The sequence below is a fragment of the Leptidea sinapis genome, chromosome 19, assembly GCF_905404315.1.
Source record: "Leptidea sinapis chromosome 19, ilLepSina1.1, whole genome shotgun sequence".
Taxonomy (NCBI): domain Eukaryota; kingdom Metazoa; phylum Arthropoda; class Insecta; order Lepidoptera; family Pieridae; genus Leptidea; species Leptidea sinapis.
The window spans coordinates 5519617-5537619 of record NC_066283.1 but is presented as its reverse complement, the minus strand read 5'-3'; the positions used below and the strand labels follow the sequence as shown (position 1 = coordinate 5537619).

Sequence of the window (18003 nt, the reverse complement as noted above, 5' to 3'; positions counted from 1 at the left end):
ATAGTTTTTAAGGTTTCTTGCAACGTTAACATCAATATAGGCAGTGTACAATAGTACTTATATATGCAGTGTTCGTCCGGGGCAGTATTGTCCACCATCTGTAATGTTGTATTTCGTTTTCACCGGTTCCAAACGCGCCTTTTAATTGATAGATGGCCGCAGTAAAATAATACCATAATATATTTATAAATAAATGCAAAGTGAGTCAACTCGACCATTAGACAGAGCAACTATGGGATGCGGTAATTAAAGAGAACAGCATCTCGTTCCTGCCCGCGCAGTCCACGATCGTGCCGATTCATTCCATTGCAAATCGGTACTCTTAATTATCACGTACACGAAATCAATTGCATGCAAAATGTTTGTGTGCCACCACAAAACTTTAGTATTTAGTGAAATTTATTATAAAATGGCTGTGGATTAACATCTAATGGAAGTATTTGTGACACTCCGTGCAAGTTTTTAGCAAGAGAAAATATTGTATGTATTTGGTGGTAGAGCAAAAGATTTGACCAACTAGTTGTAATTGCTACAGATAATACTTCCTCTATCACCAAATAAAATATTGAGTGCATGTAGTAATAAAACGCGATACATTCAACAAGTTTTGCTTTAGACAAGAGACAGTACGTGAGAGTCTTGCATTTTTTTCACCCTTTTTTTTTTAGGGGCTAAAAAACTTAAAAGTTGATTCACAATTAAATTATTTTATTTATTTATGTATTTATATTGCGTTACATGCGACTTAAGTTACTAAATAAAACTGTAGTACTAAATAATTATCACATGCACCTCGTAAGGCATAGCAATTCTAACTTAAGTAACTTTTTCAAAGAGCTTATGAATTTTTTAATATTGGTTTCGGCTTTTAAGTGTTCTGGTAACTTATTATAAATTTTAATTAAATTGCAATAGGTACATACATAATTCTAGGTACTAGTCATCATACCACTCACTTTAATCAGACAAAAAAACATTTTAAATTTCAAGAATAATTTCATTTGCAAATACATTGAACGACCAGACGTGGGCGGCTCGGAACTAGACTAGATAATGAATGTTTTCAATAGCTTGTGTAATGTATTATTTAAATAGAGCAAATAATACTATAGCATCATCAGGATATTAGTAAATATTGTAAGAAGTACTTATGACTATTTCAAAGTATGGAGTATTTCGAGGGGTTTTTTGAATGTAGCTCTTGTAGAATTGAAACGGTTTCTCGAGCTTGAAGTACCCCTTGTAGTGTTAGTTTATTGAAACGTGCAATCACAACATATATTCTTCTGTAAGCGTTGATGAAAAATCTGATTTTTACCAATAGCAAGGAATGTATAATAGTACAAGAACAGTCACAAAATCAATTAAAGAAATAGGGACAATTGCTGCGATACAATAAGGTGCATTTCAGATCGCACATCGCTAATAACATGCATTTATATTCATCTTGAAGTTGCTAAATAAATAAGTATTCAGGTTATATTATTTTTAAAAGACAACTCTAACGTCGTCTGAATAGGTAAGTAGTAAGTGTGACACTTTCTCTTTGTCTATCGCGTGACTCTTACCCCTTCTAACGACGTTAGGGTTGTCTTCTTTAAAAAAATAATTTAACATCAATACGTATTTATTTAATACTTAAATATTAAATAAGAACCGGTATACAGAGCTAAACTTGACATAGCAAATCCTAGGCTAGATTCAAATAAAATTTGTATTTTTAGTACCTAACAAGCGACATAATAACAAAAATCCAAAAAAAATTATCACTGAATCACAACTTTTGAATAATATTCAATAGTAATTCAACACTCTTAATTATTAAACAATGGTAGTTGAGACATTATGATATTACTATTCAAATCTAATTGAATAATAAATTTGAAAAAAGGTCATTACTAGTTTAAATAATATTGCCCTACATAAGAATAAGAGACATGCATATTAAAAATAATAATAAATGATTTTTTTATAATATTAATTAAGACCTTAAACATTATGAACTATTTAGATAGGTAATACGGTGGTAGATATAGGAGCTTGAACAGATCCATGACGTGAGCTAAACTTGCACACACATGTCCTCTTAGGCGTCTAACAATAACAAACAAGTTGGTTGGCTCTCGATTTAATTACGCAAAATGAAACGTGTACGTACGAATAGACATTAAAATGGGTAATTATTGCCGAGAAATTAATATTATGTATGTTGAAAAAAAAAAAACCTAGAAGCGACTTCTTGCAACTGCCTCAGCTTGGCAGGGAACTGCTCCTTGTGTATTAAAATTATTTTTAAAAATGTCTCGTATTGTAAATGCATATTTCGCTGACCTCATCTTAATTCTGTGAATTAATTTTACTTGCCAACTCGAACACGTCTATTCTTTATAGATACTATACAACTGAAAAGTGTCCCGCTGCGTTGCAGCATACGCTCGTAGCCTATGTCTGCCTCGCCGGCCCTGTCCTGCAAAATCTGTTTATTTTTATTCTGATGAAAATAAGGGACGTTCAGCTGATGGTAATTGATACGCCCTGCCCATTACAATGCAGCGCCGCTCAACATGATTGAAATATCCAAAAATTCTGAGCATCACTACAACCGCGCCCGTCACCTTGAGACATACGATTGCAGTAATTTCACTAGCTACGGCGCCCTTAAGGCGAAACACAGTAATGTTTACACATTACTGCCTAGCCAAATAGTCGCCGTTGTGGTACCCATTATCTAGCCCGCACCCGGTGCAAACGAGCCTCCCACTGGTAAGGAAGTAAAGTACTGTACTGTACTGAGTCACCTGTGTCGCAGTATTCGCTTAACCTTATGACTGGCCACTGCAGACTAAACAAGCTGACGCTGGGCATGCATGGAAAAGATATTCCTTAGATCTAAAAGTATTGCAGTGTCCCTGGAAAGAACAGTCTTCTTAACCCACATAGCAAAATAGAAAGCTGATAAACCGGTCATCTAGCCTACGATCTGTTGATTGCTGTCTTTATCTGCTCTAGTTGCCAAAATATTTAAGCCTCATCTTCAGCAGATAACGAGAAAACAGAAATAACGAGATCAAGTGATTGCTAGAACAATCAAGTACTAATTTACGTATGTATCCCTTTATTTTTGTGAGAGTATCTGAAGGTACGAGCAGATGAACCCCATATGTTTAAAAGTACAATAATTAAGATCTCTCACAAGACGCCATGACTCCGATCACATCACTCTCGTGTTGTACCTGTTTTCAAACCGAAACAACCGTATAAGCTACTTTTAAGCGACATAAATAGGCGATGTGGCAGTACTGCGAGATACGAACACTGTGTATACAGTTAATTATACTGCCACTACAGAAACAGGTGTTGTGGCACTACTGTCCCAGATCAATCAACCCTATATACGGTTAGTTACACTGCAACTGCAGAAATAGGTGTTTCGCAGTTATGCCCCAGACGAACACTGTGTATACAGTTAATTATACTGCCAGTACAGAAATAGGTGTTGTGGCACTACTGTCACAGATCAATCAACCTTATATACGGTTAGTTACACTGCAACTGCAGAAATAGGTGTTTCGCAGTTATGCCCCAGACGAACACTGTGTATACAGTTAATTATACTGCCACTACAGAAACAGGTGTTGTGGCACTACTGTCCCAGATCAATCAACCCTATATACGGTTAGTTACACTGCAACTGCAGAAATAGGTGTTTCGCAGTTATGCCCCAGACGAACACTGTGTATACAGTTAATTATACTGCCACTACAGAAACGGGTGTTGTGGCACTACTGTCCCAGATCAATCAACCCTATATACGGTTAGTTACACGGCAACTGCAGAAATAGGTGTTTCGCAGTTATGCCCCAGACGAACACTGTGTATACAGTTAATTATACTGCCACTACAGAACTAGGTGTTTTGGCACTACTGTCACAGATCAATCAACCCTATATACGATTAGTTACTGCAACTGCAGAAATAGGTGTTGGCAGTTATGCCACAGACGAACACTGCGCATATAGTAAGTTAAACTGCTTGTACATAAATAGGTGTGGCGGTAGTACTGCCTCCTGACGAACACTGTGCATACATTTAGTTACATACTACAGAAATGTGTGTGGTGGTAGTACCGCCCGAGACGAACACAGTAGTAGGTGTGGTGGGTGTATTGCTTAGACAAAGACAGACATACAGTTAGTCTACCATTGACTACAATATATAAGTGATTATAACTAAAATCTATCTCTGTCGCAACAATAATAAAAAAGTCTTCAAAAAAAAATGCACAAATATGCACATGGTCGCAATAAATGCAAGGAAAATAAAATGAGAAATTGAACAAATACTTATTTCTTAAGTAATTATTAATAGTTCTTTTATTACATAAGTTAATGGATTGAATGTGTATATAACAATACTATTGGAACTTGTACTTATTAGATAGTAGAGTAGATTCTTCGTTCAGTTCAATCCAATAGTCCGCTCGCGACAAGGAAATGGCTATATGAGTCTAGTTCGTGGAAAATCTCTTTGTGTCTGTTTCTGATCTCAGGTCTTTCTTATATGACAGTTTTATATACGCCGGTACGTCGATAAAATATGCGAGCCGCTATTTATCCTGTTAAGTTTTAGTTATTTATGCAACTGTTGTGTAATAAGGGGTATTAAAACATGAATGTGGGTTTATAGTATCACATGAGTGTTTTAATGCCTAATTATCAACAGTTGCATACAAGACTTTATCTACACCCATAATATGAATCCTCTATAAAAGATTCTGAAACAGTTAGCGTACTGCTGACATTAAAAAAGCCAGTCTTATTAACCATAATATCATCCAAAGGAGTGTTGTAATGAAAACGGATGATATAATGTTGTACTGAATTTCTTTACAACACTCGTTTGGATGATGTAATGGTAATGAGGACATTTGGGTGTTTTAATGTTGGCAATAAGCTAACTGTTTTAGAATCTTTTAATAGAGGATTTAAAGCATGGGTGTAAATAAAAACTATTACTTGAAAGACGTTAACTGAGTCGTTTTGTTTTAATAGCGAGGAGAAGACCCCGGATAAATTGAAGAGAGCAGTTGATCTGAACAAATCGGACAACTGGGCGGACACCTCGTTTGGCCGGGAAGTAATGAGTGTGAGTATATCTATAGGTACAAGATTTGAATTTTTTTTTATGAAAAAAGGGACGAGATGATAGGAACGTTCAGCTGATGGTTATTGATACGACCTGCCCATTACAATGCAGTGCCGCTTAGGATTCTTGAGTAACCCAAAAATTCTGAGCGGCACTACAATTGCGCTCGTGACCTTGAGACAAAAGATGTTAAGTCTCATTTGCCCAGTTATTTCACGAGTTTCGGTGCCCTTTACGCCGAAACCATAATGTTTACACATTACTGCTTCACGGCAGAAATAGGCGCCGTAGTGGTACCTATAATGTAGCCGGCATCCTGTATATATATGTAAGTACTAGCTGACCCGGCAAACGTTGTTTTGCCATATAAATTGTATTGATCTTTTGCTTGCTAGTTGATAAGAGATGGCGCTAGTTGTATTCATTAGTAACAAACACACTTCTTTTATATTTTGTATAATTCACACAATAGTTTTATAAATTATAGCCTATTTGTTATTCTGGTGTGTAAGCTATATTATTGTAAAGTTTCATCAGAATCTATTCAGTATATTTTGCGTTAAAGAAGTTCAAACATACATTCAGACATACAAACTTTCACATTTATAATATTAGTAGGATTAGTAGGATAACTGACATCATCATGCTATTTAAATTTTTTTTTTACGTTTTTCAGTAAAATATTAATAATCTGCAATATTTAAGGTATTTCCCCTCCATGTGACATAGCCGTGGGACGTCCTGTGTAATTTAAATACAAATATTTTTATTCAAAATAGGACGTAAAATCACTCATTGAAAGTAAAAACTACCACCCATTCCAAAAGAATGCCTCAGTCCTGAGAAGAACGGGTGCAACAATCTCAGCGGGCTTTTTTTTTATCATAAAAATGGTTACATGGTTACGAAGTAATATCGTACAATTAAACTATTTTATCTAATAATTTAATAGCCCTCAGGCTCAGGCGGGCGCACCATTCCCAATATGTATTATCGTTTACAAAGTCATTTATGTTATAGTAACCTTTACCACACATCGTTTTTTTAACATTCTTTTGAATATCGTAAGCCTTTGGTTTTAACATTTCTGGGATCTTGTTGTAAAAGCATAGCATATTAAGACTTACTTACTAGACTTAGCCGAATAGTAGGCATTATAAGTTTATGTCTGTTCCTGGTGTTAACATTATGATAATGACACTGACATATACTTCTAGGTGGTAAAGAGAAACAATACAAGCTACAAGAAGGCCGTACAGAGCGATTCTGACGAGAGCGGTTGCGACAGTGAGCTGGATGATCTGCTGGACGAGGCTCTGCAGCACGAGGGCCCCACGCCGCCCAAGATGAATAAGGTGAATGAGGTAACGAGCGAAATCGTATGCCAAGGGTTTCATGTCGTCCCTTAACTCTCCCTTTACTCTGTTTATTGCTTTGCGTAAACGCAACAGTTTAGTTTTGATTTGTACTAGTATTAAGAATAGTAGGCAAAAAAAACCTAAAAAACACGCTTTTCATAGTATTTTTTAGTTTGTTTTATTTATAAAATAATTAGTAATTAAAAATTCTCTTTGGTATTCGAAAATTTCCTAATGTTAGATAAATCGGTTAAAGATAATGGTTGAAATTTAAAATTAACATCAATTCCTTCCATATATACACGAAAATTATATAAATTAACAAAAATCTTGGAATAATGGCCAAGTTAATATAACTTAATAAAATGTATTTACTAAGATAAATAATCATTTACGGCCGTTTTCAATAACCTATCTATCCTTAGTTTAACTTACTAGAAGTAGACAAAAGTATTCTTTTACACTTACTTACATTTCAATAACCTATTGACAGATAGCATTGGACTATGACTATATTGGACATAACCTTGGATAGATAAGATCTTGTCATTAAACGGTGACAGCAATGTATCCGTTACTAGAGATAGTTTATTGAAAACGTTATACGTCTCGATAGATTATGACGAGTCGCTATCGCGAGTGTAAGACGTAGCTTGACACGCACACTAAAGTATTAAAATTGGCCTGTTTTTATCGGTTGTCTATCAGCAAGCGACTCTATCCAGATGTATAAATTATCTATGGTATTTACCAGCGCTATCGCAGGATCGTATGGAATTCACACCAATTAACTCACAGAGTCTAAAGATACAAGATCCAGTTTCTCAACTTGAAAAAGCCAATACAGTCGAAGCAGAACCTGACTGAAAAAATAAATAAATAAGCTTATAAAAGATTTTCCTAAATGTGATGAAAATATCATGGTGCACCTCATTTTACACGAGCAGTCTGTGGGTCGACTATGCGCAGAAGCAGTACAATGCCCTGCGTGTTCAGTATAATAATGCGTTCAGAATGTTATTGGGGCTGCCACGATACTGGTATATGGATAATGGTATTCTGAGGGCATTTTCTCACAGGTTCGATTGTCAATACCTGAACCACTGCTGTTTGATACATGTGCTGACAAGTCGGTCCTGTCCTAGATTAGGAAGGTTTAGATTTTAAGATATCTTGTACTAAGACTAGGTTTTAAGGTATTTTGTTACAACATATTATGATCCTTTGTTGGTCGAAATAAATAATTTATTATTATTATTATTGTCCAAAATATAGGCGGAAATCACCAATGGGTACAGACTAGTTCTAACAAATAGCCATCAACATACATCTTCTCCGTTATTTATTCACTCTTAAGTGAGCAGAACTGAAAAAATTAACATTTTGGCCACATACTCTGTACGAGTTTATATTGTTGTCAATTAGATTTATAAATCACATTATTGAATGATTCTGATTAAATAATAAACACAAGTCTTCCTGAAACAATTTTGTTGCAATATTAACATCTGTATAGGGCCCTGTGCTTCCCCGGGGCTTAAAAAGAATTGGGGAGGCCCAATGGTGTCGTAAGAGGCGACTAAGGGCTTTTTAGAAGTGAGAGTCACGGTGCCACCTTATGACGTCAGCATAAAAGGGCCAACTCGTCAGAGTTAATTACCACACTCGCACAGAATACCGGCGTGAAGTAGCAGCCTAGTGCCGCTATGTTTCGCATAGGTTAGTGTTGAGGACCTGAGACCACCCCATGACCGTCCCTTCAAGAGATTTTACCCCAGGGGTACTGGTTGTAACAGTGTCGGAGAATCCCTCCCCGACCATTCTCGCCCGTGCCACCCGTCGTATTCAGAGGCAGCAAATTGAGCAAAATTTTTTGCCTCATGCCGGGTACATTATGTGTGTACGTTAGGGAGTGTATATAAAAAGGGAATATTGTCGATGCACTACAAACAGAGAGTAATAGCCACGTCATTTGATGGCAAGAAGGTTTTAAAGATGAGTTGCCGAGATCTGAAGCGAGAGTAGGCTTATAGTCAATAATAATATTGTATATCGAGTCGGTTCCTTTAGGGCTGCCTCTCATCATCCAGTTTCGTGTACCAGGACAAGGGACAGTTCAAGTCGCCGCTGAAGAACCAGCCCCTGGCCACACCCGTCAAGCAGGATCGTGGCAACGAACTGGTCCACAGCGTGAGCTTCTATCGAAGAATGCAAGCCGTGAGTATGCCTTGTTCTAGAACAATACCTCATAGTACTGTAGCGCGTGAGTCCTCCGTCACACGCTTAATCGTTGCAGAATAAAACAATCTAATACTCTCTGGTACTTTTACTTTACTTCATTCTCTAATCTCTCTTCTATTCCTATTGTCTTCTTACTCGCGTCAGTATTCTAATTTGAATCATTTATTATTCTTTATCTTTACGGCCAACCTTTTAACAAGGAGTTCTTATCCGCATATAAGAACCTCGCAGTCTTTTTTTGAAGTCACCAGTGTCGTATTGTACTGGAATCCCTTGCAGTGGGGAGGTTCCTTTGCACGAGATGCCGGCTAGATTATGGGTACCATAATGGCGCCTATTTCTGCCGTGCAGCAGTATTTTTTTTTATATCATAATAAATAACGAGCCGAGTAGCATGTTCAGTTGATGGTAATTGATACGCGAAAATCCCAAAAACTCTGAGCGGCACTACAATTGCGTTCGTCATCTTGAGACATAAGATGTTAATGGTGTCGTTGTGTAATAATCTAGCCGGTATCCTGTGCAAAGGAGCCTCCTATTAGTAAATTAAAAAACCAATAATTTGTATTTATATCACCTCAGTAACATAACTACAGTGCAGCAAACGAGAGATGGGAGTAATAGTGTCAGTCAATAAAGCTTTGTATGTTTCAGTCCACGACTCCATCGTCCGCGACGAAAGTAGTGCGGCACGTGTCGCCGGAGCGCGAGCCAGCCGCGAACGACCCCGCGGCCAACGTGTCGACGGTGCGGCAACGCATTAAGGAGCTTCAGGCAGAGATAGCCAAACAGCAGACAGTTATATCTCAGGTGACATTATAGAAGTGATAACTTCCTTAGCCGCGTAGGGCACTTTTTTGTAAGAAAAATGGATTGAAATGACATGCTCATGACTAGCGCACCCGATAAAATAAATAATATAAATAAATATTAATATATAAATAATATATATAGTTCGACACTTTTTGGATGGGTAAAATCTCGTGAGTTCGCGTCACCGAAATGCTTATAGCAGTATATCTGTAGCTATACAGCTGACGTATTGTGCAATATTAGTGCTGTGTATATCTTATAAATGAAATAGAATGGATTTCATGAAAAGTTCAGTTTGTATACTGTGCATTGTTGAAATAGTGTTGTTTGATTAATATATTATTGAAAATAAGTTTTAAAAATAAATTCTAATTAATAATTTAATTGTTTTCAAACTTTATGAAATTTTATATTTTAATACTAAAACTTCTAAGTTTTCTCTTCTGCCGATATTCTTTATAGGGGGATCAAACGGGCAAGAGGCTCACGAGGCGACCGCCCATGAACATTCGCCCACCAGGGGTCAAGAGATGCGTTGCCGGCCTTTAAGTTGGGATTATGCTATACCTTGAAGGTCCCTAAGTCGTATCGGTTCGGGAAAACTGCAGCCGGTAATTAGTTCCACGAAGTGGCTGTTCAAAGCAAGAAATCTCAAAACGCGCGGTTTTAGACAGACGTCAACATGATGCGGGTGAAATTTTGCATTTTGTGGCGACTGGTATCAACCCGTACAATTCTGAGCACTTCCCGCGAATCAAGCCGTTGTATGCGTTCAAATGGGAAATGAAGAGTAATGGGGAGGGCCCACCCAGTTATTATAATAATTATCTTATTAACTAGCTGACCCGGCAAACGTTGTTTTGCCATATAAATTGTATTGATCTTTTGCTTGCTAGTCGATAAGAGATGGCGCTAGTTGTATTCATTAGTAACAATCACACTACTTTTATATTTTGTATAATTCACACTATAGTTTTATAAATTACAGCCTATTTGTTATTTTGGTGTGTAAGCTATATTATTGTAAAGTTTCATCAAAATCTATTCAGTAGATTTTGCGTTAAAGAAGTTCAAACATACATCCAGACATACAAACTTTCACATTTATAATATTATTAGGATTATGATATATTATTAATTTGACTGCTATTATGGCGGAGCGATAGCAAATCCGATACGGTGTTTTTGAGATCTCGTATTCTAATTTGTGCTTAACATTCTGTTATTTGTAATTACTATTATTTCTCTAATCGTTTAAAAGGGCGTTGCATAAAATCTAGGTCGTAAGTGATCATAATCAAAATATATATTTTTATATTTTTTGTTTTAAACAATGTACTTAAATAAAAATATTTTGATTTTGATCTAATCAGATATGATATTTGCAGGCCAGTCAAGCATTGAACCTGTGTGCAGCCACAATAGAGTTTAGCGGTTCCACTGAGCAGGCGGAAGGTGAAAGACTGCTTCTCCTGGCGAGTAAGTGTACATGCTTAGATTAACAAAATAGATATTTGGTATGACGAAGAAGTACATACAAACGTAAAACTATATAAGATATCAAACGGTAGGTACTGTATGTAATTTAATAGAAACATTTTTTTTTAAATATGCCATCGGCCATTTTGGTATTCCCCTGGCACACCATGGACATCACATCTTCTCGGTGCTTGTTCTCGTTGAAAATCGCGGGCGCAGTGGCGGCTCATATCTAAAGTGGTAGATAGTGGTATGGTGAATTTCATACTTCATATAGTTTCGAATTTCATCTAGGACGTCTCCTAGGTCTTATGTATACTGTAACGTTCATCGTTTGCTCACGAGTGAAACAACTAATCTTAACTATGTAGTACTATACCCGGACACGTCCACGGGCAACCAATAGCCGATTAGAACTGGCCTTCGGCTGTACTGTGCATTCCTTATATAGCACGCAACGTCGCACGGTTAATGTCACTGTCGGTGTCGTGACAGTGACAATGATAGTTTACACATGCTCAAAGACTAGATGTCAGTACACTACATATACTACATACCACGTTGAATCCATTCTGCTGTATCGTATATCTCATGATATACGATACAGCAGAATGGATCTATAAATTCTCTAGACAGACGTGTTAGAATTCTTTAATGCTCTGAATTTTTTTTTACATTGGAATCTACAGTTGCATGGTGGTCTAATTACTTCAATCTTAATGTTTTTTCTTGTACGGGATTTTTTTTAACCAGTTTTTTTTTTTTTAATTTTCTTCAAATATTTTTATCTTTCATTTGTATGGGTTTTTAATAAGTCTTTTACCATTGTTTGGTGTTGGCGAATGTCTCAGTTATAAATTAGAAAACGACGTAGACAATAAATAATTAACGTATGGTGGGCAATGCATCCAAGTCCATCAGCAGCACTGAACAATTCTTCTGTATTTAACGACATGATTAAAAATAAGATGATATGTCAACACGTGCTATCGTTCCTAACGACAAGTTCAAACTGGTTGAACTTATTCACGTCACGAGTGAATCACGCCTACCGCCGCTAGTTCGACGTGAACACACACAAACAGCTTCGAATATTTGATATAACTGCGAGCACAACAGTACGTGACATTCGCGAGGGTGCCCGCTACTTTCGCCATTCTAGATAGTCTATGACAGCTGTGAAATTGAGTGTAGAACTAACCTCTATTTTGAGCAATACACGCATACTAACACAAGGTATCATACAAATCACGAGTGTAAGACGTAATTTGTCACGCACACCTGTTCCTATATTCCTGGCCTGTTTTTATCAGTTGTCTCACAACAAGAGACTATTTATAGACATATAAATTATTTAAGGCTGTGAGTTTGATATTTCGTGACCGCGCCTACGGCATCCGTGAGTCAGTGTGAACAAGCACTTAAGTTTTTCTAATTCGCTGGCAAAATAGTGATTCCTCTGGTGTTTTAAGAGTGAATGAGCAGCTATGATCACATACCATAATATAAGACATAATAACAATTAAAATCTTTATAAACGATCGCATATTACGTGATACTTATGTAGATGGGGTTGGTAATTTTAACGCACTTATTTTAATTATTATATTTAATACAATTTGGGCAGCGTTACCCCTTAGAATTCACATAATGTCTACTCGAATAATGGCTCTGGCTTATATAGGGCACGACCGTCTACCGTGATGATGATACCAACTGTTAGTTGGCACAGCTGTAGTGCCAACTAACTTACACGATTCAAGTTAGCTAAAGATCTAAAAATTATATGCTATTATAGTTATTTTTAATTATAGGGATTATTATATCAAATAGTAAGTATTTAAATATTAACAGTAGTGGCACTTTATGACGTTGGTAGCGCTTATTATCACATCAAGCTGACACTTACTACTGTAAATATTGCATATAGCACACCGGCGTCAAGCCTGTCTCCACGAGGTCCAGCGGCTGCAGGTGGAAGGTGCTGGACCGGCAGCCACTGCCGGCATGGCCTCGCTGCACATCAACAGCATCAGGGTTCCACTTCGCCGGGACTACATCAGGCAACTGAACGCTGGTGAGACATATTATCTATTGGAGCCAACAAATCAGTTGTAAACACTCACCCCCTTATTCATAATGGTCCGCTAACTTTAAACAGCCGCTTAGGAGTGTTTTTTCTCATTCTGACTTAGGTCAATAGAAGAAGACAGAGTGAGAATTAGCAATGCTTTAAGTTAGCAGACTATTATGGATAAGGGGGTCAGTAAATAACTAGTTGTAACCAGATGATGAGACAGAAATATTATTAGAAGTCATAAGGTTGAATAAATTGCAATTTCACAACATTAGTAAAATAACTATTTTCCTTACTTTTCTATAAGATTAGCACCTTCATAATAATACAGTATTAATTGTACAATAGAATAGGTTTATTAATGGATTAATAATTATTATTAAATTTTGTAAAGAGGGGCTAACGTAAAAGCTAAACAATTAATTGTTAGTTTTATAGTGATGTCCCTCACTTCTGGGATTAATCATACAAATTAAATTTATAACCAAAATTTATGAACAATGCGGAGTCACAACATGAGAGTTGAACAAGACATACCAAGATTAACGAACCATAAGCCACTCGAACGGTTGGATCAGTTGGTAAGAGCGCTCGGATGGAACCCGGTGGTCTTGGGTTCGGGACCCCGCAACGTTCATATGTTTTTTCTTTATTTATTTAGGGGCTTTTTTATGTATGTAAATGTCAGCTCCATTATAATCTAAGTACATAAACACTAAAACAAAAATTTTTACCTTAACAAACTATACAAAAAGAAAGTTAATAATAGGAAAAACAAGTTATACAGTTTAACAAATAAGACTTATGGGTTCAAACAGTCTTATGGCATCCTTAGATGCAGGGCGGGTAAATATATTTACAAACATGCCCATATCAAATCTGTTCAAACCCATAAGTCCTACCATTTCATCTCTACTAGACTGAAATCGGACACATTCATTTAATACGTGTTCAACATTCTCAATCATTCCACATGAGTCACATAGAGGTGACTCCGCAATTTTCATAAAAAATTTAAACTTATTCAAAGGCATGTGTCCGGATTTCAGTCTGTGAGCAATAATTCATAAATTTTAGTTACAAATTTAATTTGTATAACACAATAGCTCGTTAATTTCGTGTTATGAATGTCTTTCGTAATTATACGAAAATGAATAAAGATGAATAAATAACACTAGTTTCTGCCCGCAGCTACGTTACATTTCAAACATAATTATTTAAAAAAAAAAATACTTGGACTTTACATCTATGAATTCAGCAAATATATTCTCCATGTTCAAATATCAGGATACAAATTTTCATAGTGATCGGTTGAACGCTTTTGGAGTGAAACGAAAGTACTTTTATAAGGATATATAAAATAAGATACAATTATCACTTATTGAAAGTATAAAACTACCACCCATTCGAAAAGGTATGCCTCAGACCTGAGAAGTACGGCGCAAGAAACTCAGCGGGCTTTTTTTTTTAATAAAAATATGGTTACAATATAAAATTGTGCCATAAAATTCATTATTTATTAGACTGAGGGCGGTAGCTCCATTCCCAATCTGTGGTATTATTAAGAAAGTCATTTATGTTATAGTAACCTTTACCACACATACGTTTTTTAACAATTGTTTTCAATTTGGTATCATTGTGAAAGCTTCGCAGACTAATTGACGTTTAACGACAAGGCTTTAAAATAGGGTTTCATTACTGAAATTGCCAAAATAATTAAATATTCTGTAGAATATCGAATAGAAAAATAACATTTGTTGTACAAAAAAATTGGCAGTTGCTGATAGAAGTGAAAGCTTAGAACTTGTACTATTAAAATTTGATATTTCATAATGTTTGAAAACAATTAAATTATTAATTTCAATTTATTTTTAAATACTTATTTTCAATACTATATTAATCAAACAAAAACACTATTTCAACAATGCACAGTATATATACATACACATTAAATTTTTTATTAATCTAATCATTTTAATTTATAAGATATATACACAGGACTAATGTTGCACAATACGTCAGCTGTATAGCTACAGATATACTGCTATAAGCATTTCGGTGACGCGAACTCACCAGATTTCACCCATCCAAAAAGTGTCTAACTATGTATATATATTTTTTTTTATTATTTATTTATCGCGTGCACCAGTTATGAGCATGTCGGTAGCGAACCCATAAGATTAAGATCCCCTACCAAAAAGTGCCCAACGAGGCTAGGGAAGTTTTAACTTCAAAAATAAATCAGTTTCGTAATTGCATTGCTATATATATCGTATTAGTGGGAGGTTCCTTTGCACAGGATGCCGGCTAGATTATGGGTACCACAACGGCGCCTATTTTTGCCGTGAAACAGTAATGTGTAAACATTATTGTTTCGTATTTGTTTCGGTCTGAAGGGCGCCGTAGCTGGTGAATACTGGGCTAATGAGACTTAACATCTCATGTCTCAAGGTGACAATTTCAGTGTCGCTCAGAATTTTTGGATTTTTCAAGAATCCTGAGCGGCACTGCATTGTAATGGGCATGTCGTTTCAATAACGTCCCGCTCGTCTCGTCCCTTATTTTAATAAAATAAGATGTATAGTAATGTATGTGTACGTGTGCCGGCAGATGGCGCTGTGGGTCACCACGCGGTGTGCCTGCTCAAGTGCCGCGACCGCGTGCTGGCCAGCAGCATGCAACTCAGCGAGCCCACGGCGCCGCTGGCCTTCCCCGACGAGATCCGAATGCACGGCCTGGCTAGCGACTTTAAGGTAAACCCTACCCTCGCTCACCGTACCCTCATAGACATCCTCAACAGAAGATGTGAAGGCGGAAGCGATAATTTCCACAAAATCGAAGTCAAATAAACTTTACAATTTTTTTTTATAATATTGACAAACTTTTACACAAATTATCTTGCCCTAAAGTAGGCATAGCCTGTACTATGAGTACAAGTTTGAAATAGTAATTACAATAATAAGGCGGCGAAGTATAATCCGGCTAAGTACAAAAAGTTTTGCTTAAAACGTAGTGGATTTCGGCTAACTCCGTTTTATACAAGATTATAGCCGTCATCTGTCAATCTATCAATGCCTGCACGTTTCATACAATCTAGTAATTCGCTTTTTTCGTTTCGTTTTCGCTTTTTTGAGAGTTTTGCTAGCCTGGGTTGGCTCAGTTGGTAAGAGCGCTCGAACGGAAATCAACAGGCGCGGGTTCGAGTCCCGCATCGTTCATACATTTTGGTTATTGTGTATGTATGCTTATATTTGTCCACTTATGTAGGTAAGGATAAAACTATGTACTTGTACACAGTTATTCATCCTCTTTTCAATACATTTTTACTTCTCAGTTAATTTGTAAATTATTATCTTCAGGTGACAATCGAAGTGTATCTCCTACAAGCATCAAAGGAACTTCTACCGCACAATGTCAAATATCACATATTCAATAAGAAGGTAAGAGTTTCTCAATTCTCCATCAATCTACAATAATTCATAATACGTATTTTATCCATAATTTTAGCATAAAGAGAGCAATTGATTTAATGATAATACGGGTGGAGCAGTCAACACATACAGCAGCCATTCACGAGTTGATGCTTAGACCAGCCATCGCCCTTTAATCTTATCTTATATTTAAAATTCTCGTGTCACAATGTTCGTTCCCGTACTCCTCCGAAACGGCTTGACCGATTCTCATGAAATTTTGTGAGCATATTGAGTAGGTCTGAGAATCGGCCAACATCTATTTTTCATACCCCTAAATGTTAAGGGTGGTCCACACGAAATTTTATTTTGACATTTTTTTTTAAATTTTTTGATTATGAGTCAGCATTAAAAAATACATACAACTTCAAATTTTCACCCATCTACGATCAACAGTTACTTTTGTATCGCGATTTTAATATCGGCAATACAACGTTTGCTGGGTCAGCTAGTAAAATATAATATTTGATTAAATTAACGTGAAAACGCACTGACAATTAATTATTAAAAACTATTATGAATATATATAAATTTAACTTCTAAAAAGGAGATAGTTGCTAATAAATAACATTATATACTAAATTACAATTTATAGGCTCAAATATAAATAAATGATCTTTATATGTACGTTGAAAATCATTCTATTCAACTCACACTTACTTGTGGGTTTCTGAAATGTTTACTCAGAACTATTATTCTCCAGAGCAACTCGAAACTGCTGACTCCGAAATCAAAGGTTTCGGAACTGAAGGCGCCCCGTGTTCAGAGTCCTGGAGGCCCTACCGTGGTGCGCAGTCCACAGTTCCAGCTCCATGGCTACTGCATCTTTGCACTGCAACAGGCGAACCGGACAACCTTCACTCTGAACAAGGTACTGTAGCAAAGACTTCGTATCCGAACATAAAACCTCTTTGCTGCCTAGACAGCCAAAAACCTAAAAGTGTGTTTGGACCTTTATTAAATAACGCACTTGCAAAGAATTGTGAGGTTATAAATATATGTAAACCCAATATAACATTCAATAACCTCGTAAATTCCATACCAAAAATAAATCCAAGAGATAAAACAATCATAGGTATAATGTTTGGTACACTCATAATATTAGAAATAAGGACCTAATTAAAAATATAGAAAAACTAATTAATATTTGCAATAACACCAAATCCAAAGTGATGACACAGGAGCAAAATAGAAAAATATTTAAATTAAGTACAACTTTGTATAATGCAACATTCAAATACAAATCATTTCATTAGTTATAAGCTGAAATTAACTAATGGTAGCCTATACCTACCACTAAGATTTAAGCGACAGCTGGCAATAGCTTATAGTTTTAATCAACACACTACTTCCTCTGTAGTGATATTTAATAAACATGCCTCTATTGGGCAAAATTGTAAAATAATTCACATACAAGTCT

At 36.2% G+C, this 18003-nt stretch overlaps 1 protein-coding gene across 5 annotated transcripts in view; it reads left to right on the top strand.

The window, feature by feature from the left end:
- Window positions 1-18003, top strand: part of LOC126969973 (anillin) — a 94878-nt gene that overhangs the window by 70583 nt on the left and 6292 nt on the right. For 2 of the 5 annotated variants that reach the window (XM_050815619.1, XM_050815615.1), the window contains exons 11-19: window positions 5052-5145; window positions 6363-6509; window positions 8574-8720; window positions 9399-9554; window positions 10946-11036; window positions 12967-13113; window positions 15724-15866; window positions 16473-16553; window positions 17287-17454. In XM_050815619.1, coding sequence (XP_050671576.1) covers window positions 5052-5145; window positions 6363-6509; window positions 8574-8720; window positions 9399-9554; window positions 10946-11036; window positions 12967-13113; window positions 15724-15866; window positions 16473-16553; window positions 17287-17454 — 1174 coding nt within the window. The remainder of the gene's footprint in view (window positions 1-5051; window positions 5146-6362; window positions 6510-8573; window positions 8721-9398; window positions 9555-10945; window positions 11037-12966; window positions 13114-15723; window positions 15867-16472; window positions 16554-17286; window positions 17455-18003) is intronic. The other 3 variants (XM_050815618.1, XM_050815616.1, XM_050815617.1) reach the window with 3 other exon arrangements.